The sequence below is a fragment of the Bos indicus x Bos taurus genome, chromosome 9, assembly GCF_003369695.1.
Source record: "Bos indicus x Bos taurus breed Angus x Brahman F1 hybrid chromosome 9, Bos_hybrid_MaternalHap_v2.0, whole genome shotgun sequence".
Classification (NCBI taxonomy): domain Eukaryota; kingdom Metazoa; phylum Chordata; class Mammalia; order Artiodactyla; family Bovidae; genus Bos; species Bos indicus x Bos taurus.
This window is the reverse complement of record NC_040084.1, coordinates 29,948,891-29,975,022: the sequence shown is the minus strand read 5'-3', so window position 1 is coordinate 29,975,022 and position 26,132 is coordinate 29,948,891. Positions and strand designations below refer to the sequence as shown.

General features: G+C 37.6%; 2 protein-coding genes across 4 annotated transcripts in view; both read right to left on the bottom strand.

The window, feature by feature from the left end:
- The window catches only part of TBC1D32 (TBC1 domain family member 32), a 205,515-nt gene that overhangs the window by 165,208 nt on the left and 14,175 nt on the right, over positions 1-26,132 (bottom strand). For all 3 annotated transcript variants that reach the window (XM_027551099.1, XM_027551101.1, XM_027551100.1), the window contains exons 4-11: positions 25,283-25,460; positions 14,570-14,638; positions 11,902-12,027; positions 7,452-7,530; positions 7,221-7,324; positions 7,064-7,125; positions 6,150-6,294; positions 222-281 (exon numbers count right to left, since the gene is read on the bottom strand). In XM_027551099.1, the coding sequence (XP_027406900.1) occupies positions 222-281; positions 6,150-6,294; positions 7,064-7,125; positions 7,221-7,324; positions 7,452-7,530; positions 11,902-12,027; positions 14,570-14,638; positions 25,283-25,460 (823 nt within the window). The remainder of the gene's footprint in view (positions 1-221; positions 282-6,149; positions 6,295-7,063; positions 7,126-7,220; positions 7,325-7,451; positions 7,531-11,901; positions 12,028-14,569; positions 14,639-25,282; positions 25,461-26,132) is intronic.
- On the bottom strand, positions 10,291-11,587 carry LOC113898181 (nucleophosmin). Its single transcript, XM_027551102.1, has one exon. It carries the CDS (start codon positions 11,488-11,490, stop codon positions 10,606-10,608), a length of 885 nt encoding a protein of 294 aa, XP_027406903.1. The 5' UTR covers positions 11,491-11,587; the 3' UTR covers positions 10,291-10,605.

The following is a 26,132-nucleotide window of genomic DNA, read 5'->3' as shown; positions in this document are numbered from 1 at the left end:
ACTACGAAGTTATATACTTCCTAACTCTTATCTTGACTGCATTTTAAGTCTCTACTTTTATCCTTTTATGTTTCACAGAATGGTAGTTTAAAAGTCACATAAAATGGGGATTACTTCATTATCCAACATTAATTATCACTCAACTTTGCACATTCAAGTTATTACATCATATATCTTCTTGTGATATTATTTCTCAAGATAAGAACAAAACATAGACTTACCAGAGATTTATATTTCTTTTCGAGAAGTCTTAGTACTGCAGTTCTGCTATAATATGCATGCTAAAATCAGGAGGAAAATGACATTTAATATTCACGCTATACCATTCAAAATCTATATTTCCTGCACCATTTCTTTCTAATAACATAAATTACAGAATAACTTAGTTTAAATTATTGTAATCAAAGCAAAACAGGTTTTTCTAAGTACAATGATTTATAAGCATAGCAATCACAAGAATGCAAATCATATTAAAAACTGGAGCATTTACTAATAGACCAGTATCCCTGATCTATCCAGGCACAGATTCTATTCTTCAGTTGTGTCCAGTTACCATACTAAGTTATTTTAAAACCAAAAAATATGCCCGACTACCAGTTTATGACAGAGCCTAAAGGGAAGATTAAGAAATGAGGGGAGAATTCGCAACTCTCACAACAAGGAGGGAGCTGTAATGTTTACATACACAGAAGTATGCCTAGGTTGAAATGCTCTCAAGGGACAGTATCTTAATCATTCCCTGCCAACCATATTTTAAAACCAATTCAAAGTGCCAAAAAAAACTCTCCTTAGAACTAAACAAAAATGAGATTAAAATATGTTTTTTATGCACTGTACAAAAGGGAAATTTTACATAAATACTACTTAGGTTCAATATCATTAGCCTTTAATGTAGTTTTTCATTTTACTTTAAAAAATAATATTCTGTAAAAGCTATCAGAACTTCTGGGGAATAGAATTTAATCAAATGAGGTTTGCATTAATTGAGAGCTAATCAAAACCCTTGGTTTTTTGGGGGCTTCCCTTGTGGCTCAGTTGGTAAAGAATCCACTTGCAATGAAGGAGACCTGGATTCAGCCCCTGGATTGGGAAGATTCCCTGGAGAAGGGAAAGGCTACCCACTCCAGTATTCCTGCCTGGAGAATTCCATGGACTGTATAGATCATGGGGTCGCAAAGAGTTGTACGCGACTGAGTGACTTTCACTCTCACTTTCTGTGTTTTAACCCTTGTAGCTTAAAATGTTTAAAAAAAATCATTAATCCATTTTTCAGGTTTAGTAAGAGAAATATGCTGCCTTACCATTAAACTATTGACCATGTTCTGAAAAGAAAGGCTCATAGTACATCCCTTAGACCATAGTTCACATACCACAACCCTCAGGTCAAAGTTAGCTGCCTCCTGATATTTGGTGAACAATGTTTTATCTATAGACGCTTCTGGGCTATGGCAGAGAACTGATTAGTTGCATCAGAGACAGGCCAGTCTACAAAGCCAGAAATATTTACTGCCTGGCTCTTAACATAAAGTATGACAACTTCTGCCTTAGAGGAGTGAAGAATGTGATAAATTTTAGTAATACTAGAACTATTTCTAATGGGAGCTATTTAATAATTTTCTGTTGGTTGGTTTTCCTGTGATGTGTCTCATTCTCTTTAGAATTAAGTGCTGACAATAAAAATGTTAAGTGAAAAAAGTTAATTATAAGCACTTAGAATATGATGTGTTAAAATTAATCTGTTTAGGTCTTTTTTAAAGCATACAACTACATAAAATATAATCTCAATAGTTGTTAGGCCCATGTATAGAATTAGAGATATTTAATTTTATTTGTGTTTTTACATATTTTGCATATGTTCTATAATAGTGGTATAATTTGATAATCAAAAAAAGAAAAAGGTCAAATATCATATTGAGGAACAAAGTTTCAGTTTCGGTTCAGTTCAGTTCAGTTGCTCGGTCATGTCCAACTCTTTGCAACCCTATGGACTGCAGCAGGCCAGGCTTCCCTATCCATCACCAACTCCTGGAGCCTACTCAAACTCCTGTCCATCGAGTCAGTGATACCACCCAACAATCTCATCCTTTGTCGTCCCCTTCTCCTCCTGCTTTCAATCTTTTCCAGCATCAGGGTCTTTTTCTAATGAGTCAATTCTTCACATCAGGTGGCCAAAATATTGGAGCTTCAGCTTCAGCATCAGTCCTTCCAATGAATATTCAGGACTGATTTCCTTTAGGATGGACTGCTTGGATCTCCCTGCTATTTGAGGGACTCTCAAAAGTCTTCTTCAACACCACAGCTCAAAAGCATCAATTCTATGGCGCTCAACTTTCTTTAACTCCACCTCTCACATTCATACATGACTACTGGAAAAACCACAGCTTTCACTAGAAGGACCTTTGTTAGCAAAGTAATATCTCTGCTTTTTAATATGCTATCTAGGTTGGTCATAACTTTTCTTCCAAGGAGCAAGCACCTTTTAATTTCATGCTGCAGTCACAATCTGCAGTGATTTTTGGAGGCCAAAACAATACTGTCACTGTTTTCATTGTCTCCCCATCTTTTTGCCATGAGGAACAAAGAGTTAAGACTAAATTAAGTTGAGCAAGAATTTACCAAACATATACTATATAGAGGTCAGGTAAATGTTAAGCACCAAACAGATGCTTTGGTTAACCGGGCATTATCATACAGTTGATATGATAATGCAAACCATTCAATTTCACAGTAATCCAAGTCTATGCCCCGAACAGTAATGCTGAAGAAGCTTAAATTGAAGGGTTCTATGAAGACCTACAAAACCTTCTAGAACTAACATCCAAAAATGAGGTTCTTTTCATTATAGGGGACTGGAATGCAAAAGTAGTAAGCTAAGAGATACCTAGAGTAACAGGCAAATTTGGCCTTGGAGTACAGAATGAAGCAGGGCAAAGGCTAATAGAGTTTTGCCAAGAGAACACACTGGTCATAGCAAACGCCATCTTCCAACAACACAGGAGAAGACTCTACACATGGACAACATCAGATGGCCAACACTGAAATCAGAATGATTATATTCTTTGCAGCTAAAGATGGAGAAGCTCTATACAGTCAGCAAAAATAAGACCAGGAGCTGACTGTGGCTCAGATCATGAACTCCTTATTGCCAAATTCAGACTTAAACTGAAGAAAGTAGGGAAAGCCACTGACCATTCAGGTAGGACATAAATCAAATTTCTTAAGATTATATACTGGAAGTGACAAAGACATTCAAGGAATTAGATATGATAGAGTGGCTGAAGAACTATGGATGGAGGTTCGTGACACTGTACAGGAGATACTGATCAAGACCATCCCCAAAAAAAAGAAATGAAAAAAGGAAAAATGGTTGTCTGAGGAGGCCTTGCAAGTAACTGAGAAAAGAAAAGAGGTGAAAGGGAAAGGAGAAAAGGAAAGATAGGTCCATTTGAATGCAGAGTTCCAAAGAATAGTAAAGAGAGATAAGAAAGCCTTCTTCAGTGATCAGTGCAAAGAAATAGAGGAAAAGAATAGAATGGGAAAGACTAGAGAACTCTTCAAGAAAATTAGAGATACCAAGGGAACATTTCATGCAAAGATGGGCACAATTAAGGACAGAAATGCTATGGACCTAACAGAAGCAAAAGATATTAAGAAGAGGTGGCAAGAATACACAGAAAAGATCTTCATGACCCAGATAATCACAATGGTGTGATCACTCATCTGGAGCCAGACCTCCTGGAATGTGAAGTCAAGTGGGCCTTAGAAAGCATCACTACAAAGCTAGTGTAAGTTGTGGAATTCCAGTTGAGCTCTTTCAAATCCTAAAAGATGATGCTGTTAAAGTGCTGCACTCAGTATGCCAGCAAATATGGAAAACTCAACAGTGGCCACAGGACTGGAAAAGGTCAGTTCTCATTCCAATTCCAAGGAAAGGTAATGCCAAAGAATGTTCAAACTACCACACAACTGCACTCATGTCACAGGCTAGCAAAGTAATACTCAAAATTCTCCAAGCCAGGTTTCAACAGTACATGAATCATGAACTTCAGATGTTCAAGTTGGATTTAGAAAAGGCAGAGGAAGCAGAGATCAAATTGCCAACATCCACTGGATCATCAAAAAAGCAAGAGAGTTCCAGAAAAACATCTACTTCTGCTTTATTGATTACGCCAAAGTCTTTGACTTTGTGGATCACAACAAGCTGTGGAAAATTCTTAAAAAGATGTGAATACCAGACCACCTGACCTGCTTCCTGAGAAATCTGTATGCAGGTCAAGCAACAGTTAGAACTGGACATGGAACAACAGACTGGTTCCAAATCCGGAAAGGAGTACATCAAGGCTGTGTATTGTCACTCTGCTTATTTAACTTATATACAGAGTACATCATGAGAAATGGCAGGCTGGAAGAAGCACAAGCTGGAATGAAGATTGCCGGGAGAAATATCAATAACCTGGTATGCAAATGACACCACCCTTATGGCAGAAAGTGAAGAAGAACTAAAGAGCCTCTTGCTGAAAGTGAAAGAGGAGAGTGAAAAAGTTGGTTTAAAACTCAGCATTCAGAAAACTAAGATCATGGCATTTGGTTCCATCACTTCATGGCAAACAGATGGGGAGACAATGGAAACAGCAACAGACTTTATGTGGGGCGCCTCCAAAATCACTGCAGATGGTGACTGCAGCCAGGAAAGTAAAAGACACTTGCTCCTTGGAAGAAAAGTTATGACCAACCTAGACAGTATATTAAAAAGCAGAGACACTAGTTTGCTGACAAAGATCTGTCTAGTCAAAGCTATGGTTTTTATAGTAGTCATGTATGGATGTGAGAGTTGGACTATAAAGAAAGCTGAGTGCTGAAGAATTGATGCTTTTGAACTGTGGTGTTGGAGAAGACACTTGAGAGTCCCTTGGACTGCAAGGAGATCCAACCAGTCAATCTTAAAGGAAATCAGTCCTGAATATTCATTGGAAGGACTGATGCTGAAACTGAAATTCCAATTCTTTGGCCACCTGATGCCAAGCACTGATGCATTTTAAAAGACCCTGATTCTGGAAAACATTAAAGGCGGGAAGAGAAGGGGCTGACAGAGGATGAGATGGTTGGATGGCATCACCAACTCAATGGACATGAGTTTGAGTAAACTCTGGGAGTTGGTGATGGACAGGGAAGCCTCGCGTGCTGCCATCCATGGGGTCGCAAAGAGTCGGAGATGACTGAGCAACTGAACTGAACTGATACAGCTGAGATAAAAATTTAAAAAAAATAAAGCATCAGCTAGATAACATCCAAACCATGCTAAGTAATAATGAAGCATGCTGCTGCTTTGCATGGTTTGCATGGCAAGATATGGCCCATTCCCATCCTTTCCTCTGCAACAAATACATGTTGAGAGGGACAAAGACATAAGAACACAATCCAATATAACTCTGACTACTGTCAGACGCAGACTACTCTTACTCAACAGCAGAAGAGGGAGCTAACAGTGTTTAACAATCTTTTAATATTAGTATAGTTCAAAGGCAGTGGTCAGTTCCACAGGAAGTCACCAGCATTCAGGCATTAAACACATTTTCTAAACTGCAGATTCAGGAAGTGGCAAATGAAGAGATGTTTCCAGACATCTATAAGCCAGAGAAAAGTGAAACTGAACCCTTATAGTTTACCACATCTTCTTTAAAAATTCATAGCTTTACAACTAAGATATGAGACTTCTCTGGCAGTCCAACAGTTAACTCTGCACTTCCAATGCAGGGGGCACAGGTTTCATCCCTGGACAGGGGACTAAGATCTCATACATGGAGTGGCAAGGCCAAAAGCTTTTAAAAATTAAAAAATAAAATAAAATAAGACATGATTTGGAATAGGTCATTCAGTTTAGTAGATTCAAATGAATTACCATTAAAATCCTATTCTGAATCTGTCACCTACTAGGTAAAGAATACTGAGCAAGTTACTTCTCTATGCCTCAGGTGCTGCATCTGTAAAATAGGATAATAATACTGCCTATATCATAAACTGTTATAAGAATTGAGTTAACACATGTAAACGTGATTAGAATTCTTGACGCTGTAAACAAACGGCAGCTATTTTTTTAAAACAATATAGCAATGCAAAGAAAGGTAGAAAAACATTCCGTATTTCCTTACCATCCACTTTTTGAACCACACAGCTTTGGTATCCACCAATGCAAGAAAATATATCGGATCCAAAATTTTTTGTGAGACAAGATGGCTTTGATCATGTTTAACTGATAACAAAGACAAGGTACTCTCCACAATTTCTTCCATATACCTGATAGTTTGGGAAATAAGTGATTTTTAGAAAAAAAATGTTATATATATAACAGTGACATTTTTTATTTATGGAATGACAAAGTAATGGGTACTATTTAGAAACATCATTTTTAATATTTCAGTAAATGGCAGAGATGAGATTCACCCCCAATTTCCTCTGCTCTAAAAACTTATGTTCTACTTCAACACTGGCTGTTCAAATTTAACTTTCCTTTTTAGACCACAGTTACCCTTACAACCTCATTAAAAATCTTAGAATTAAAAAGGGAAAAGTTTAAAGAACATTGAAGGAACTTCACCCAAGTATCAAAGACTCAAAGAGCAGTAATGAAAGAACCTGAGGCTACAGCACCCTCTTTTTACCTTGCTGTGATAATTTTGCTGCTGTTTAGTCACTAAGTTGTGCCTGACTCTTTTTGCAACCCCATGGACTGTAGCCTACCAGGTGCCTCTCTTCATGGGATTAACCAGGCAAGAATACCGAAGTGGGTTACATGTACTTCTCCAGGGGATCTTTCAGACCCAGGCATCAAACCCACAATCTCCTGCATTGGCAGGTAGATTTTTCACAGCTGAGCCACTTGAGAAACACATTGTGATAATTAAACTGTATTATATATACTGGTTTAGAGCCATTCACATAGCTAAGTACAAAACATGAAAAGCTAAAAACAAACCGCATAAAATCAGTTGACTATCTACTTTTTGAAATTTATGTGGCCAGTAAGATTCCTAATCTCATTACTGGTATAAATTAGGGGGCTTACTTTTCTGGGTGTCGAATCCAAAAAGATGGAGCCTCTTTCTGATATTCGTTTAGAAGACGAATCTATAAAACAGTATATAACCATTCTCAAAAGTTTAGAATTCTTAAATACAGAATTACATCAAGAGAAATAAAAGCATATTACAGAAAGTAAATACCTTTTTAAGTAAATGGGTCACATTAGGATTACTTATGTCTATGCCAGTTGAAAGAGTAGGAATATTATTTTCTCTAGAAAGAAAGTATAACTCCAAATATTTAGCTAAAAGGAAAAGTAAAAATAAGGTTATTATGCCATTCAGTTATAGTGCTTTCTAAAAAGTTATTTCCTGTCCATTTTTCTTAAGCACAAATTTTCAAAAGTTTTGAAAATGATATAATGAACATACCTAAGCTTGTATAAATTTCCTTGGTCATATGTAATGGTGAAAGTGTAAACGTCTGTGCATAGAATTTTAAAATCCGGTCCTATGGAAATGAAACAAAATTTGTATCCAAGATTCTTTCATCATCTATTTTTGTAAGAATCATTTTTTCACAGAGCGAAAACCTTAATAAACACACGACCATTCAAAAACTTCAATAGAAATGTAACTAAAATGGCACATTCTTGTGTTGGTTGGCAAAAAGTAAAGTCAACCAAAACTAAGAGTCAATCTAATGCAGCAGAACATTGTAAAATTTGGTGATAGTGGGGATACAGACATGAGGAGGCAGAGTGAGGTTCACTAAAGGAAGGAAATAATATAATTTGTTATAATCTGACACAATGTAAAGGTGTCAGACAAGGAAACAGTAGGAGTACTACATGTAAAAAACAATCCACTCCTTTCCAAATCCAGTATCTGTTTTTGTTTTAATCGCTTACAGGAAAGTTTAGACTTTTAGGACTTCAATAATTTTACCTACTCCCAAGAAAAATATTATATTATAAAATTTTACATTATTAAAACATAAAGTAGGAACTATCACAATGTAAAAAAATTAAATGAGATCATAGAAGTAGTCAGTACGTGACACTAACAGGTACTTAGAAATGACAGCTTATCATTTTAATTATACCAACTTTGATGGGATTAATCTTAATAGTGAAATTCAATTTTTCATTAAAAAAATAATATTCCCTCAAATGTTCTACTTTGAGGAAAAAACTAATAACCTTGCCTATATCAAATATGGGAGATTCCCCGGTGGCTCAGATGGCAAAGCATCTGCCTACAATGCAGGAGACCTGGATCAGGACGATCCCCTGGAGAAGGAAATGGCAACCCACTCCAGTACTCATGCCTGGAAAATTCCATGGATGGAGAAGCCTGGTGGGCTACAGTCCACCGGGTTGCAGAGAGTCGGACACGACTGAGCAACTTCACTTTCACTTTTCATATCAAATATTAGATTAATACATTTAAGAAAATGGTTACCCAAGAAGAAGTCAGATGGTAAAGAATCTGCCCACAATGCGGGAGACCTGGGTTCAATCCCTGGGTTGGGAAGACACCCTGGAGAAGGGAATGGCAACTCACTCCAATATTCTTGCCTGGAGAATTCCATGGGCAGAGGAGCCTGGTGGGATATAGTCCATGGAGTTGCAAAGAGTCGCATACAGTTGAATGACTAACACACACACACACACAAATGACTAAAAATATACTGAAAAAACCCAAGAGATTCTTACCGAACATAGGGTATTAATTAATTTGGGAAGCATGTTTTCATAGTTGCAGCAATTGGTAAGCATTAATATTTGTCACACTTTCAAACACTATATACTTCACTCAGTTACATGTAAGTATCCTTCAGAGTAGAAAATGAAGAAACAGAATTGAACTCAAGAATTTGGATAAAGCATAAGTTTTAGACAAAAAGAATATCATGCCTTGTTTCCTACTCAAATGATTGGTTCTGTTGTCATCGCTCCTCAGGTGACTGCTTCTTCCAATGCTATTGCCTTAAGTACTAACACAAACTCTTGCTGCATATAATGGCCAAACCAAAGCACTTAAATTGACCCAGCATGATCTTTACAATGTTTATAAAAGGAATAAAGAAAACCTATTAGAGCACTATTCTATCTTTAGGAGGGAAACTTAAACAATTGTATTTCCAGTTAGAATGCGTTGAAGTGAAAAGGTAACAGTGAAATATCTTTCCCCCTTAAATCCTTCAGAATTTTTGAGAAGTCTGCATCACCCTCTGGTGTTAGTATTGTTGAACTGCATCCAGGACTGAGTAAACACCATTTTCCCTCTTACAAAAATATGAACAAATCATTTGTTTCCAAATCCCTTCTGTTTACCAGTACAATTATACTTTCAATGATGAAAGGGTATTTTTAAGTAGTAAAAAGGTATTGAGATTTATTTTTATGAACTGTTTACTGTCTCATCTTCTAGAATGTAAGTTCTACGCAGGCAAAGGCTTCTGTCTTGCTCAGTGTGTTCCCAGAATCTGATCTAGAATGATGTGTATTGCAGGTAAATTTATCTTTTACTTATACCTTAAAAAATTATATATAAAGAAAAACCTTATATATTTTAAGGACACTTTTTTCCTTCATTGATATATCATTTATGAAGAAAAAGGCATTTAAAAAACTTTTTTGTAGTTAAATGTGATGCTGGAATACAGACTAGTTTTTTTAATCCCATATAATTACTGCACTTTTTAACATAACCTTGCTTTTCATCACATGGTGTTTCTGAGAAGTCATATGTGAATCATTTTTTACATAACTACCTCTACTACTAAGCAACCTTAGTTTTTGCAATTGTCTATATTTGCTGTATAATTCATCTCTATTATCTTCTAATGTCTTAGCTTTACAGTTTTCTAACTTCTCTTTCTAGGCAGTTGGTGTTAGTGGTTTAGTTGCTAAGTCATGTCCGACTCTTGCGATCATGAACTGTAGCCTGCCAGGCTCCTCTGTCCATGGGATTCTCCAGGCAAGAATACTAGAGTGGGCTGTTATTTCCATTTCCAGGGGATCTTTGAGACCCAGGAACCGAACCTGGGTCGCTTGCATTGCAGGCAGATTCTTTACCAACTGAGTTAGGAGGGAAACCCTTCTAAGCACTTAAGTAGTCTCTAACACTTAAATACACAAGGAAAATGCTTATTTAAATCTTTCAGAGTAAATTTTAATCATTCCAAGTTCAAGTTTTCACATATGAATTCTTTCAAAAACACACTCTTTCTTTTAAAATATTTTTCTTTTTTTTTTTTTTTTACTTTATTAAAATACTGAGTTTATTTCACATGTATATTTTTGTCTCCCCACCATTTCCATCTGTCTGACCACCACTACTACTATTCCTATCATAACATTCCATACATACTTAAAACCAAGCAAAGGGTGGAGTTCCATCTTTAAAAACTAAACAGGCATTTTGGACAACACATTCTTGGCAATGGAACGTGGACAACATTTATCAGACACGGTAGCGAAAGTTCTCACTCTGCATTATAAAAAGGACAGCCAGATATCAACTGTTACAGAAATGAAATAAGACGGAAAATTTTTAACAAACTGTTTAAACTATTTTCTTAAAGAGACTTCCTCCACTGCCAGAGATCTTGAATAGCTTCCTGGTCAGTCATCCGGAAACAATTCTTCACATAATTGATAAACTTGGCTTCCACTTTGGGAAGGGAACCACCTTTTTCTATACTTGCTTGCATTTTTGCTTTAATGTCTTCTACAGAGCTAGGTCCTTTAGGTGTTTTCGGTGTTTTTTCCTGTTTTTTGAAGGATTCTTGACCTTTTGATCTTGGTGTTGACGGTTTTGAGTCTTTTCCATTTTGGTTCGATTTTTGTGCATTTTTGGCTGGAGTATCTCGTACAGATTTCTTTACTGGAGCTTTTTCTTCAACTTCCTCATCAAAATCGTCATCATCATCATCTTCATCATCATCATCATCGTCATCGTCATCATCATCTTCATCTTCATCAGCAGCAAGCTTCACTTTTTTCTGGGGAACCTTGCTACCACTTCCAGGGGCAGAACGCTTTCCAGATATACTCAGGAGTTTCACCTCCTCCTCCTCCTCCTCTTCTGACTCTGCATCTTCCTCCACGGCTACTAAGTGCTGTCCACTGATATGCACAGGCCCTGAACCACACTTCAACCGTAAGACCACAGGTGGTGTAATTTCAAAGCCCCCAAGAGAAACCGTTGGCTGTACAGACATTTTCAAAGTTGCCAGTGTTACTTTAATTGGACTGCCTTCATAATTCATCGCCTCTGCTTCAACAACATGTAACTCATCCTTTGCTCCAGCCCCTAAACTGACCGTTCTTAAAGATAACTGGTGCTCATTTTCATCATTATCCACCTTGAAGTGATAATCTCTGTCAGCCTTTAGTTCACAACCGAAAAGATAGTTCTGGGGCCTCAAGGGGCTCATGTCCATGTCCATTGAATCCTCCATGGGTTGGCTGCACGCACTTATGTGGGAGAGAAGCCAGACGGAATTAAACGACTACTATTGGAACCAGCAGCCGCGCAGGACGGAATCACACCAGGGCTAAAATATTTTTCTTAATTGAAAAACAATGACACAGATACTTGGATGTCCCTTTAGAAGATAAAAACAAAACGCATATGCTAATAAAGTCTGTCTTGGCAATGAAGTGTGATTCTAACCAGACCCTGAATTTAATCATGATGTAGTAAGCTAATTCCCTAAAAAAAAAAAAAAAAAACTTGACAATTCAAAAGCTGGAGGTGAATTTCCATAAATATTTGAGCTACTATTAAAGAAAATTATATTCCATTTGCTTCTAGAATGGTAGGGGAAAAAAAACAGAAAATGTTTATACTTCTGTAAGCATTTCCTTACACTAAATACAGGATCAGGATCTGAAAGATACACTGTCAGCTTCTCACAGAGAGTGGTCCAATTTTCACAGTTCAGGACATCAGATGGAGGAGCTGAACACAATGTTTGCAAGGCTTCATATCTCACCTATAATTTTTAGAAGAATTTTTATTAATAATCAGCCACCAAAATAACAGCAATTCTCAAAATATTTAACAAACATTGAAAGGCTGAGTTTGGATAATTGCTTTAAAGAGCCAATTGAGACTCAGATGCCCTTTCATGAAACAATTCTTGATAACTGATTTTTTTAGACTACTTAGCAGAGAAACAAAATAGGTTATTTCATATAATGCAAAAACTAAAAAAACACTAAAAGTTCATTAGGATTTTTCCACAAGATGTTGCAGAAAAACAAATTTTTTGGCCCATCCAATGTACTGGGAGATTCTAGGTCACATGTCTGAGGGGAACAGGAGAAGGTATGGTGGTCAAATCTGAAAAGCCAGAATAAAGTGTCCCAGTGTCTCCTCCCATAGACTTTCCTCACTAGAACAATCCCCCACACATGGTCCTGAGGCAGGAGGCAGATGGGTCCCGCCAGGGTAAAGCAACTGGAGATTCATTCTCTATTGATGGAAACTCCAAGATAAGAATAGACGGCAATTAAGGGAGGAGGCTGGACCCTGCAGAAAACACATATTTCTCATTCCCGCAGTCAGACCTCCCCGACCACACATGTGCAGAAAAGGCTCCTTGGAAACCAAACTGGAGTCAAATCAAGGGATGTTCTACCCAGAAGCCTTTTCAGTAGGATCCATCTTGGCTAAGAGATGCACATGAATCCTGAGATATACCAAATATGGACTGCAAACCAGGCAAATCATAATGATTGGTCAAAGGAAACCTGAAAGAAATGCTCCATATAAGTGATTCAAATTGCCATGTGGGCACAACTCAGGGACTCTCCCTCTGAGTCTGCCAAAATGTCTATCCATATGTACTGTACTCTTTTTCCTAATAAATACTTCACTTGCTTCACTATTTTATGTCTTTGTGCAAATTCTTTTCTGCAAAGTGGAAGGGCCAGGGCCCTTGTCACTGACCACTGGTCTAGTGGCTAGGATCTGGTGCTCTCACCGCCATGACCCAGCCCAATCTCTGGTTGGGAACCAAGCCCTACTCTAAGCCATTGCAGGCCAAGGCCACCCAATTTCAGTCCTACAGTTTGATGACTCAAATTCTAAAACCCTGCGCATATGTTCCTGGTAAGGCATTCCCACTCCAAGACATACGAACAATTCTCACAAAACAATTGATTTTAACTTGCTTTTGCTTCTACATCATATTTTCTGACCTAGTAACCACTGCGGAGGGTGGGGGTCGTTCAGCAATGTGATGCAAAACTGAATTTCTGAATTTTCATATACATCTTTCTGAGAAGAAATCCAATCAGAATTCTCAAAATCCAAACAGAATTCACTTAGGACAGTATGGCCCAAGAGACAGCAGTGGCAAAAAGCTCTATTCCAATCAGAAGTGGAATAAAGCTTCTCTGCCTCTCACTCTCCAACTAGTGAGTTCCTCAAAATTTGGTTGTTTTTCGGCTGACTGAAGCCTAGTGAGAGGAAAAAAAAAAAAAAAAATGAGTCAAAAAGCTAAGACCTTAGGACACCAGGCACTCCAAATCAGGATGTTAAGTTTTAGGTGAAAAACACAATACACATGTGTTTTTAAATGTCTATATATTCATATGAAAGACTTCTAAATACAATTTTATTTGGGATAAGGTTAAGCAGGACTAGAGAAAAAATTTAAAAACATAGTAAATTTCTCCTTTTCAGTTAATTTTTAGGACAAAACTCCATTAACAATTTACTACTTGTTCAGAACAAAAGTTTCTGATCATGTACAGATTTCCAAACAATCCACTTAAAAACAATAATATTGTTATCATATAAAGTCAGGTCCGATTGCTGATCTGTTGAAACATTTACTAAAAATCTAGAAAATAAATCAAAATGTGAAATGCTGAGAGAAAAAAAAAAGATCAGTGAGAGTAAATCATAGCTATTCATTTGGTTTAAAATAAAAAGTTGAAGAAAAACAACGTATTTCAAAATTGAGACCAAATGGTAAGATGTACGAGATGTCAGGTACTTCAAAAACCCTATAATTTTCTATGTCAAGAGAAACAGACACTGTCAAATGAAAGAAAACTTCATAAAAATTAATTTATATAGTTATTACAATATAAAGAAATACATTCAGTAAAGCTGCTTTTAAAAAATCTTTTCAAGTAAACAAATATATGTGTCAAAGTTGCTCATACTTTCCAAAGTAGAAAGAGCATTAAATGAAGTTTTTTTCCTTCAAAGAAATCACTAAATTATCACATACAAAGCGACAGTGAAGGAACAGTTTGGGGGGAAACTGCTCATAACTTCATCTCCTTGAAAACTGAAACTAGAAATAAAAATTTCCTCTTATAAACTGTGACAATTTTCTAAAGAGAACATCTCTTATTCTGTGACTCTTCATTTCAAGACTAGAAGGTCTAGCAGGGATGTAACCCTAGAACTGTCATGATATTAAAGGATTATCTTGAAGAGAAATAATCCAGCTGCTATTGATTATAATATATAATAAGTATATCTGAGTGAACTTAACAGCTGTCCTTTAAACTTACCTCTTTAGGTTGCCCAGGATCCAACTGGTCTAAAATCAATTGTAATTTTCCTTGACAAAATTTGTAACTCTGTAACACAATTAACAGGACATTCATTCCTTCACTCATTTAGTAGACTTTTAGAGGTATTATTATAAATGATTTTAATATAATTCCAAGCACAAAATGCATTCTGAACAAGAGAAGGGAGTGAACTAGTTTGGTTTGGCAGCAAGCTTAGATTTTTTTTTGTATCCCAAGGCATTTAAGTGAGAACTTAATGTTGCACTAGGACAGTGTACCTTCCTATATGTGAAGGTTATCATTTGCTGAGCAATTGCAACATGCAGAACATTGTAACACTCAAAAGACATGTAAAAGTAAAAAGTATTTTACACCCAGGAATCTCAGATCTATGAAACAAAGATAAAACAACATAAATATGAAGGTACTAAAGGTACCCAAACCATAACTATAATGCTGATTGAACTTTTTTGTTCCTTTTCTTTTCTGTACTTCTCTGTAACCTTTCTTAATGCCTCCTCTTAAGTGAAGAATTTCTGAAGTAAAAACTTTCATCTAGAAAAAGTTTATAGTAGACCATAAGCTGTTTTGGAAAAGGAAAGAAACTTTCTCTTGCCAAAGCAATTTAAATAATACCTAAAATAACCACTTAAAAATAAAAGCTGCCATCATTATGGAGTAGCCTCATTAATATACTTACTAACCTATATAAGATATTGGGTTCCCAGGCGGTACAGTGGTAAAGAATCCACCTGCCAATGCAGGAGATGCAAGAGACTCAGGTTCGATCCCTGGGTTGGGAAGATTCCCTGAAGTAGGAAATGGCAACCCACTGTGGAATCCCACAGACAGAGGGGCCTGCTGGGCTACAATCCGTGGGGTTGCAACAAGTCGGACACAATTGAGCACACATGCATTACTATACAAGATTCCTTTGTCATCTTAAACACAGTATAAATTATTCCTAAAACATTACATAAGCAATGAAATAACTTATTACACTAGAGATCAGAGTAAGTCTAAAAGTGTGGAAAGCGGGAATACCTACCTTAAAGGTTTTCTGTATTTAACATTTCCTCTAGGGGTGTTGTGTATCAGTAGATGGGCAAATTTCCATTGCAACTAACTGCAATAACTGATTTAACTAGAGCATGCAGGTAATGTGTTCCATTGAATACAGATTTGCTAGAAGTATTTAGAACAGCTGAAAGAGTTATATTAAAAATTCCTGCTCCTCTCCCCCACCAGAAAAGAGTGATCCGGTGGCTAAGACTCCATGCTTCCAATGCAGGGACCAAGGATTTGATTCCTGGTCCAAAAACTAACATCCCACATACCATACAGCACAGTCAAGAAATAAATAAAAAGATAAATTCCTGAGGGAGCGGATCTGCTAACTTCATTGCTAAAGCAACACAAAATAGATCTGTTGGTGATATCAATATAGGTAGATAACTCCAAAAGGAAAAATATTTTTTAAACATATTTATGTGAATGAAATTGTAATCCAAGCAAACAATTTCTGAGCAAACTCTACAGGGAAAAGGGCAAGAAGTAGAATAGGTTGATAATCTAAGATGAATTTTGGTCCTACTGCATGATCATGCAGAAGGCAATGGCACCTCACTCCAGTACTCTTGCCTGGAAAATCCCATGGACAGAGGAGCCTGGTAGGCTGCAGTCCATGGGGTCGCTAAGAGTCAGACACGACTGAGCGACTTCACTTTCACTTTTCCCTTTCATGCGTTGGAGAAGGAAATGGCAACCCACTCCAGTGTTCTTGCCTGGAGAATCCCAGGGACGGGGGAGCCTTGTGGGCTGCTGTCTATGGGGTCGCATAGAGTTGGACATGACTGAAGCAACTTAGCAGCAGCAGCAGCAGCATGATCATGCAGATACTAATTAAAGGTCTTTAAATGCCACAGTAAGATTGGTATACATTTCTGTCAAACAAGGTATACCTAGAGATAGTGAACACAAGATGCATTCTGTAACTTTTGTTGTTTTACAGAGATGTACTCACTTTATTCAACACAAACTGAAGATTATTGACATTAGTCAATAACTGTACTAAGTTCAAAATTCATACCACCATTAAAATTAATTACCCTAGAAACCTCTTTTTAAATCTTTGGTTTGTAAACTATATAAACCATTGAAATACAACTAGTGAAAGAAAGACAACTGTTCTGTTGTTGAAATAAATGGCTATGGGAAATAAAATATATAAATATTAAACCTAGTTCATTGGAAGGACTGATGCTGAAGCTGAAACTCCAGTACTTTGGCCACCTCCTGCGAAGAGTTGACTCATTGGAAAAGACTCTGATGCTGGGAGGGATTAGGGGCAGGAGGAGAAGGGGACGACAGAGGATGAGATGGCTGGATGGCATCATGGACTCGATGGACATGAATTTAGGTAAATTCCAGGAGTTGGTGATGGACAGGGAGGCCTGGCGTGTGGCGATTCATGGGGTCACAAAGAGTCAGACACGACTGAGCGACTGAATTGAACTGAACTGAACTGAAACCTAGTTATTCCTCAGGCTTAAAATGTCTAACTGCACAATGACTTCTTCTGTATTCTCACAAAAGGAAAAGAAAAAAAAAAAGCACCAACCAGGGATGAGGACAATAACAGCAAACACTTACATAAGAGCTTAATATGAGGATCTTTAATGTGTGTAGAATGCTTTATGTACGTTAAACCTGCAAAGCAATCTTATAAGGTAAATGTTATTACTGTCTCTTCTATAACAGTTAAGAAAATTGAACACAGAAAGAGAGTAAGAAGCCAAAGCCCACAGTTCATAAATGGCAGAGCCAGAGTCTGACTTGTTTTCAAGATTCAGAAGGAATTAGCTTCATGTAAAATAGCTTTTCAAAACTGTAGTGCATCTAAAACTTCTTAAAACTATGCACTGTTCATTAAGTCTTAAATACAGAAAAAGTTATTAATTCAAAACAAAAACAAATTTTTAAAATATTTTCAAATGATAAAGTTCTTAATTTCCTAGATACTTATGTGAAAAGTGCTACCATTGAGAAATAAAAACAAAAACCTATTAATATTTAAAAGTATAAAGGAACACATATTCATGAAGGTATTAGCACTGTTAATTAAAGAAATTAGCTTTTCTGGTATCAAATTGTCTCAAGACATTACTATTAAACAAGCAAGCAAGGAAGCTCACACCTGCACCTAACCAATTCTCCTCCCAATCCACCTGTCTCAAGCTTAACTCTAGGCAGATGCACTATTGATACTAGTATGTTCTTTTTTTCTAGTCTCAGATGACTTTCTTTTTCTACATTTTTAGGATTTTAGGTTTTTATCTTTTTCTGTTTATAAGGCAAAAAATAATAATAAAAGTCTGATCAATGGTGGCTCAGAGGGTAAAGCATCTGCCTGTGATGCGGGAGACCCAGGTTCAATCCCTGGGTTGGGAAGATCCCCTGGAGAAGGAAATGGCAATCCACTCAAGTATTCTTGCCTAGAGAATCCCATGGACACAGGAGCCTGGTGGGCTATAGTTCACCGGGTCGCAAAGAATCGGAAACGACTGAGCGACTACACTACTACTAAAAGAGATGGAGGAACTTCTGAACAACAGTTTGGGCTGCGGTTATCCTATTGCTCTAGCCAATGCTACTGAACAAGAGAATCCTATGATTCTTCGGCAGTTCTATGACATCCTCAAAAGCAAAGTTCCTCACCAAAAAGAGCACTGTAAAACTCTAAAGATTTTCAGTTCAGTTCAGTTCAGTTGCTCAATCGTGTCCGACTCTTTGTGACCCCATGAATCGCAGCACGCCAGGCCTCCCTGTCCATCACCAACTCCCTGAGTTCACCCAGACTCACATCCATCGAGTCAGTGATGCCATCCAGCCATCTCATCCTCTGTCGTCCCCTTCTCCTCCTGCCCCCAATCCCTCCCAGCATCAGTCTTTTCCAATGAGTCAACTCTTCGCATGAGGTGGCCAAAGTACTAGAGTTTCAGCTTTAGCATCATTCCTTCCAAAGAAATCCCAGAGCTGATCTCCTTCAGAATGGACTGGTTGGATCTCCTTGCAGTCCAAGGGACTCTCAAGAGTCTTCTCCAACACCACAGTTCAAAAGCATCAATTCTTCGGCGCTCAGCTTTCTTCACAGTCCAACTCTCACATCCATACATGACCACAGGAAAAACCATAGCCTTGACTAGATGGACCTTTGTTGGCAAAGTAATGTCTCTGCTTTTGAATATGCTATCTAGGTTGCTCATAACTTTTCTTTCAAGGAGTAAACGTCTTTTAATTTCATGGCTGCAGTCACCATCTGCAGTGATTTTGGAGCCCAAAAATATAAAGTCTGACACTGTTTCCACTGTTTCCCCATCTATTTCCCATGAACTGATGGGACCAGATGCCATGAACTGATGGGACCAGATGCCATGATCTTAGTTTTCTGAATGTTGAACTTTAAGCAAACTTTTTCACTCTCCTCTTTCACTTTCATCAAGAGGCTTTTGAGTTCCTCTTCACTTTCTGCCATAAGGGTGGTGTCATCTGCATATCTGAGATTTTAACAGAGGCCAAAAATGGGGTTGAACTCAAGATACTCTAAGATTTGAGAAGTTAGGGAAAAACACAAATTAGAGTGATCCAGTGCATAGCACAAGGGCTTCCCCAGTAGCTCAGCCGTAAAGAACCTGCCTGCCAATGCAGGAGACATAAGAGATGCGGGTTCGATCCTTAGGTCAGGAAGATTCCCTGAAAGGATCCTGGAAATGGCAACCCACTCCTGTGTTTTTGCCTGGAAAATCCCATGGACAGAGGAGCCTGGCAGGCTACAGTCCACAGGGTTGCAAAGCATAGCACATACTCAGGGCAAAGGCATCACATCCAATAAAAGAAAAGAGCTACTTAAGAAAAGTCTTATTGAAAGATTCAAAACCTAGTAACAAGATGGAGTTGAAATTGTTTCCAGGAGGCAGTTCAAACACAAAGTCCAAGGAATAGCTTCTTTTCCAGGAAGTAAAAAGCAGAAACAACAAACCTGGCCTTTAGGTGAACAAGTAACAATGGGAAGATACTAGTTTCAGCATTGCTACTGTAACAAGTTACCATAAACTTCATGACATAAAAAAACATCAATTTATTTATTTTTTTAACTGTTAGTTGTTCCCAGTGACCCATTTTTCCCCTTCTATAGCCACAGATTTTTATTTATTTATATTTTGACTATGCTGGGTCTTCACTCCTACACGTGGGCTTACTCTAGTTTCGGTGGGGTGCAATGGCTTCTCTTGCTGCAGAGCACAGACCCTAGAGCTAGTGAGCTTCAGCAGCTGTAGCACAAGAGTTTAGCTGCCCTACTGTATGTAGAATCTTCCTGGACCAGTGACTGAACCCGTGTCCCCTGCCTTGGCAGGCGGATTCTTAACTACTGGACCACCAGGGAAGTTCTCAACACCAATTTACAGTTCTAGAGTCCAGAATACATCCACAGAGCTCTGTTCCTTCTGCCTTCTGGGGAGAATATATTTCCTTGCCTTTTCTAGCTTCTAGGGACTGCCTGCATCCTGGGATCATGGGCCACCTTCCCTCTTCAAAGCCAACAACCACTCGGACATCTACTTCAGCCTGCCCAGCACTTTCTCTGCCTCTGACCTTCCTGAGTCTCTCTCATATGGACGCCTGTGATTACATTTGGCTTACCTGAATAATCCAGAATAATCTCCCCATCTTAATTTAATCATATTTACAAGTCCCTTGGGCTATGTAAGGTAACAGGTTACAAATTCTGGGAATTAAGACATGGATGTTTTTGAAAGGGCTATTATTCTGCCTGCCATAGAGACCAAAGGATGGGCTTCAAGGAGAGGTAGCCATGAAAGCAAAGAAATGCCTTATATAGGTTCACATTACAAAAGAACAGCAGTGGACTGTTATACTAAACTCACCTTCTCCATACAAAGTGTACATTTATCTTTTCAGCATTATTTTGCAGACTCTTCCATGTTTAATCACAGTATCAATCCTTTGAGAATTCTCTGCTCACAACTATAGTAAAAATCAGCCAACTTTATTCTTTAATATGCTCAAACGTACACAAATAGTCTCCAAGGAAGTCATGTTCAAAGTTTTTTAATAATGGATAAATATACAATCAGGATTCAATATTTAAAATAACAAGGAAATAAAGCCTACTCTATTCATAAAATACAAATGTTCTACTAATATCAAAACAGCAGCATCAAAATTGTTGACTAAATATTATTCACAGAATAATTCAGTTTTTTTAAAGCCCAGTGCAAGTAACATCAATTTTGAAGGCATCAATAATAACATCAATATTTAATGGAATGAATGATTGATATATCTTCAGAGACTCTTTCACTTCTGAGCATATTAATTCAGCCTCTCTTTGGTCAGTTAAAGCAAAAGAATCTTTTTTTCACTAAACAAAAACATACCCAAACATCTCAGCCACACTAACAGACCTTTCAGGACAGTTCTGGCATTTATGTGATTTTTTTCCCCAAAGGTCCAAGGATCCAAAGGCCTTGGTGGTGGTGGGCCCAGTTCAAATTCAATTCAATTAGTCCCTTCTAAAACAAAGTCATATTCATAAGGCAGGCACTTTAACATGCAGATATACTCTGTGGACATTCCAAAGGAAGCCATATACTTAAAGCAAGACCCTTCTCAAGAATCAAAACAAAAAACAAAAATATCTTCTGAAAGTATGATTCCATTTCTACCAAAGCTTTGAATTTCTTCAAAAATCTATGATTCTATGATGGGAAATAACTTGGCATTTGAGATTAACACGCTTAACTGCCAGTTAATCAATCCTATTTAGATCTAAATATTTGTACTTCTTACAACAAAATAACATGCTCCATTTTTCTCTCTTCTGGTTTAATTTCAGTGTATATGTGCTCAGTCACGACTGACTCTGTGACCCCATAGACCATAGCCCACCAGGCTCCTCTATCCATGCAAGTTTCAAGGCAAGAATCCTGGAGTGGATTGCCATTTCCTCCCTCAAGAGATCTTCCCAACCCAGGGATCGAAACGGACTCATGCGTCTCCTGCATTGCAGGTGGATTCTTTACCACTGCCCAACCTGGAAAACAATTTCAGTGTAGACATATGGTTTATCTAATAACTAAGAATGCAAAGATCAATGTAAAGAAATAGAGGAAAACAATAGAATGGTAAAGACTAGAGATCTCTTCAAGAAAATTAGAGAGTTCATCGCAGCACTGTTTATAATAGCCAGGACATGGAAGCAACCTAGATGTCCATCAGCAGATGAATGGATAAGAAAGCTGTGGTACATATACACAATAGAGTATTACTCAGCCATTAAAAAGAATACATAATTGAATCAAGTCTAATGAGGTAGATGAAACTGGAGCCTATTATACAGAGTGAAGTAAGCCAGAAAGAAAAACACCAATACAGTATACTAACACATATATATGGAATTTAGAAAGATGGTAACGATAACCCTGTACGCGAGACAGCAAGAGAGACACAGATGTATAGAACAGTCTTTTGGACTCTGTGCGAGAAGGAGAGGGTGGGATGATTTGGGAGAATGGCACTGAAACATGTATAATATCATATATGAAATGAGTCGCCAGTTCAGGTTCGATGCAGGATATAGGATCCTTCGGGCTGGTGCACTGGGATGACCCAAAGGGATGGTATGGGGAGGGAGGAGAGAGGGGGTTTTGGGATGGGGAGCACGTGTACACTCGTGGCGGATTCATGTTGATGTATGGCAAAACCAAAACAATATTGTAAAGTAATTAGCCTCCAATTAAAATAAACAAATTTATATTTAAAATATAATAATAATAATAAAAAAGAAAATTAGAGATACCAAAGGAACATTTCATGCAAAGATGGACACAATTAAGGACAGAAATGGTATGGACCTAACAGAAGCACAAGATATTAAGAAGAGGTGGCAAGAATACACAGAAGAACTGTACAAAAAAATCTTTATGACCAAGATAATCACGATGGTGTGATCACTCACCTAGAGCCAGACATCCTGGAATGAGAAGTCAAGTGGGCCTTAGGAAAAATCACTACCAACAAAGCTAGCAAAGGTGATGGAATTCCAGTTGAGCTATTTCAAATCCTAAAAGATTATGCTGTGAAAGTGCTGCACTCAATATGTCAGCAAATTTGGAAAACTCAGAAGTGGCCACAGGACTGGAAAAGGTCAGTTTTCACTGCAATCCCAAAAAAAGGCAATGCCAAAATGCTCAAACTACCACACAATTGCACTTATCTCACACTCTAGTAAAGTAATACATAAAACTCTCCAAGCCAGGCTTCAGCAGTATGTGAACTGGGAACTGCCAGATGTTCAAGCTGGTTTTAGAAAAGGCAGAGGAACCAGAGATCAAATAGCCAACATCCACTGGATCATGGAAAAAGCAAGAGAGTTCCAGAAAAACATCTATTTCTGCTTTATTGACTATGCCAAAGCCTTTGACTCTGTGGATCACCACAAACTGTGGAAAATTCTGCAAGAGATGGGAATACAAGACCACCTGACCTGCATCTTGAGAAACCTGTATGCAGTCAGGAAGCAACAGTTCGAAGGGGACATGGAACAACAGACTGGTCCCAAATAGGAAAAGGAGTACATCAAGGCTGTATATTGTCACCCTGTTTATATAACTTTCATGCAGAGTACATCATGAGAAACACTGGGCTGGAAGAAGCACAAGCTGGAATCAAGATTGCCGGGAGAAATATCAATAACCTCAGATATGCAGATGACACCACCCTTCTGGCAGAAAGTGAAGAAGAACTAAAGAGCCTCTTGATGAAAGTAAAAGAGGAGAGTGAAAAAGTTGGCTTAAAGCTCAACATTCAGAAAACTAAGATCATGGCATCCGGTCCCATCACTTCATGGCAAATAGATGGGCAAACAGTGGAAACAGAGGCTGACTATTTTTGGGGGGTCCAAAATCACTGCAGATGGTGGTTGCAGCCATGAAATTAAAAGATGCTTACTCCTTGGAAGGAATGTTATGACCAACCTAGACAGCATATTAAAAAGCAGAGACATTACTTTGTCAACAAAGGTCCGTCTAGCCAAGGCTATGGTTTTTCCAGTGGTCATGCATGGATGTGAGAGTTGGACTATAAAGAAAGCTGAGCACTGAAGAATTGATGCTTTTGAACTGTGGTGTTGGAGAAGACTCTTGCGAGTCCCTTGGACTGCAAGGAGATCCAACCAGTCCATCCTAAAGGAGATCAGTCGTGGGTGTTCATTGGAAGCACTGATGTTGAAGCTGAAACTCCAATACTTTTGCCCCCTGATGCAAAGAACTGACTCATTTGAAAAGACCCTGATGCTGGGAAAGATTGAGGGCAGGAGGAGAAGGGGATGACAGAGGGTGAGATGGTTGGATGGCATCACCTACTCAATGGACATGAGTTTGGGTGAACTCCAGGAGTTGGTGATGGACAGGAAGCCCTGGGTGTGCTGCGGTTCATGGGGTCACAGAGTTGGACAAGACTGAGCGACTGAACTGAACTGGATAACTAAGAAAGTATAATCTTATGAGTCCTCAGAGTTCTAAAGTTAGGTGTTTCTGTGCCTTTCCTTTCCAGAATGTCCTTGAAAAGTAGCATTTCAGTAAACCTATTGAATAAGCCATCTGATTACATTAAACTGAACTAAAATCTCTATAGCCTACTCTTCTTCCAAAGAGTACATCAACAAGGGATGATTTATAGCCACAACATGAAGAAAATTCACAACCTTTGTCACTTCCTCCATCACATCAGATAATTAACTGGACTTATAAAAATTAAAACTCAGCACAGTTATCTCCTGGTAAATAATGCAGTGATAACTTTTATATTCTGCCTTGACTAATTCCAAAGCCATTTTCCCTTCAAAAGTGTAGTCGATTAATATACATATATATTTCATGTCTCACCCAAACTTTCCATATTCCTTTTTGGTATGCATTTAGGATCTATGTTACAGTTATGTCCCTATGTTAGAACTAATTAGGTGAAAATGTTTCACTAAAAATATCAGGTGGGATTCATATGAAGGTCAAACAGACTCCAAATGGCCTGAAAGTTTCTGTATGGAAATTTATGGTGCATTCATGGGCTCTACTCCAACTAGTTTCCTTTGTTTTCTGTTAGGACTAATCTAGACACTGGACTCTTAGCTCTGTTGTAGCTAAATGACAAGGATTCCAATAAATGGGAAGGATAAAATATAAAGCTTCAAATCTTTGAACATTAAAAAAAAGCTTATCTTTTAAAACTAACAATTCATAGCAACTTTCATCTCCAGAAGATAAAGGAAATATTTTATCTCCATGTCTCATCTACAGTGTAGTTAATATTTGATTAATAAGGATTAACTGGGAATAAGATCTTTTGTTTAACTAAAGACTAAGCAGATTGCTTCATTTTTTCTTTATCCAAAATCTACCAGTTTATTTCCTAATCTCATTAACAATTGTTCAGATATAATTTGCTGTACATATAATTCTAGAAGATATTATTTCATGAACTAAATGTTTAATATCAGATTATGTTATTGCTTATTCTTCTGAATCTTAAAACTAGAAAGTAGACAAAAAAATCTGGCTAATAAAGACTGAATTGAAGCTAATGATTATTAAACACCATTTCAAGACATAAAGGCAGAATTAAACAACACACCTGATTGAAGGACGAATCACTATCAGAGCAATTGTCTGTGCAATAACTACTGCTTTTCTCCTTTTGGATTTTTTTCTGCCTCTCTTGACTTCGTATTTCATCTTCTTCAAACTTGTTAATCATAGATTCCACCACTATCTTCATGATGTTCTTCAGAGAATGAATCATCTCTTTATACCTTTAAATTCAAAGCAAGCTTTGTAAGAGAAAGACTATTAGCACAAATTAAAACATTCAACTAAATTAAACTTATTATTTTTTTCTGTAAAGTCCCTCTAAGAATATAATCCTAAAGACAAAAGTTAGTTTTTCTGAAACACCAAATGACACAACAGAATTCACACAACAGGAAAATAATTAATAGGAAATCTAAAATATGTTATTTCCCAAGTTTTTGCATCTGGTTACATGAACCAAGGCAGTAAAATTAACAGAACTCAAGGCAAGATGTTCCAAAGGCAGACTCCAGTAATTAGCAACAAAGTCAACTGCTAATATACAACTACCAAAACCCAGCCTATATTACAGGACACTTTCACTCCTTTTTAAAATTTCTCTTTCTCTATTCTCCCTTCCTCTATTTTTTCCTTCCCTTCTCACCTGCCTATAATTTGTATCTATAGGCATCCATCACTACAACTGAGAACCAAATAGGAATTAAAATATCAGTGGATCCTTTCAAATAGAGAAACCACTATCAGAGATGTTAGGAAAAGGATTCCTGAAATTAGTAAAATTTTGAAATGGATAATTTCTAAGGTCCATTTTAGCTCTCTGGGTCTATCTATCTATTTTTTAAAAACTTGTAATAAATTTATCCATTTATTAAGTGCAAACTCTCAAGCACCCA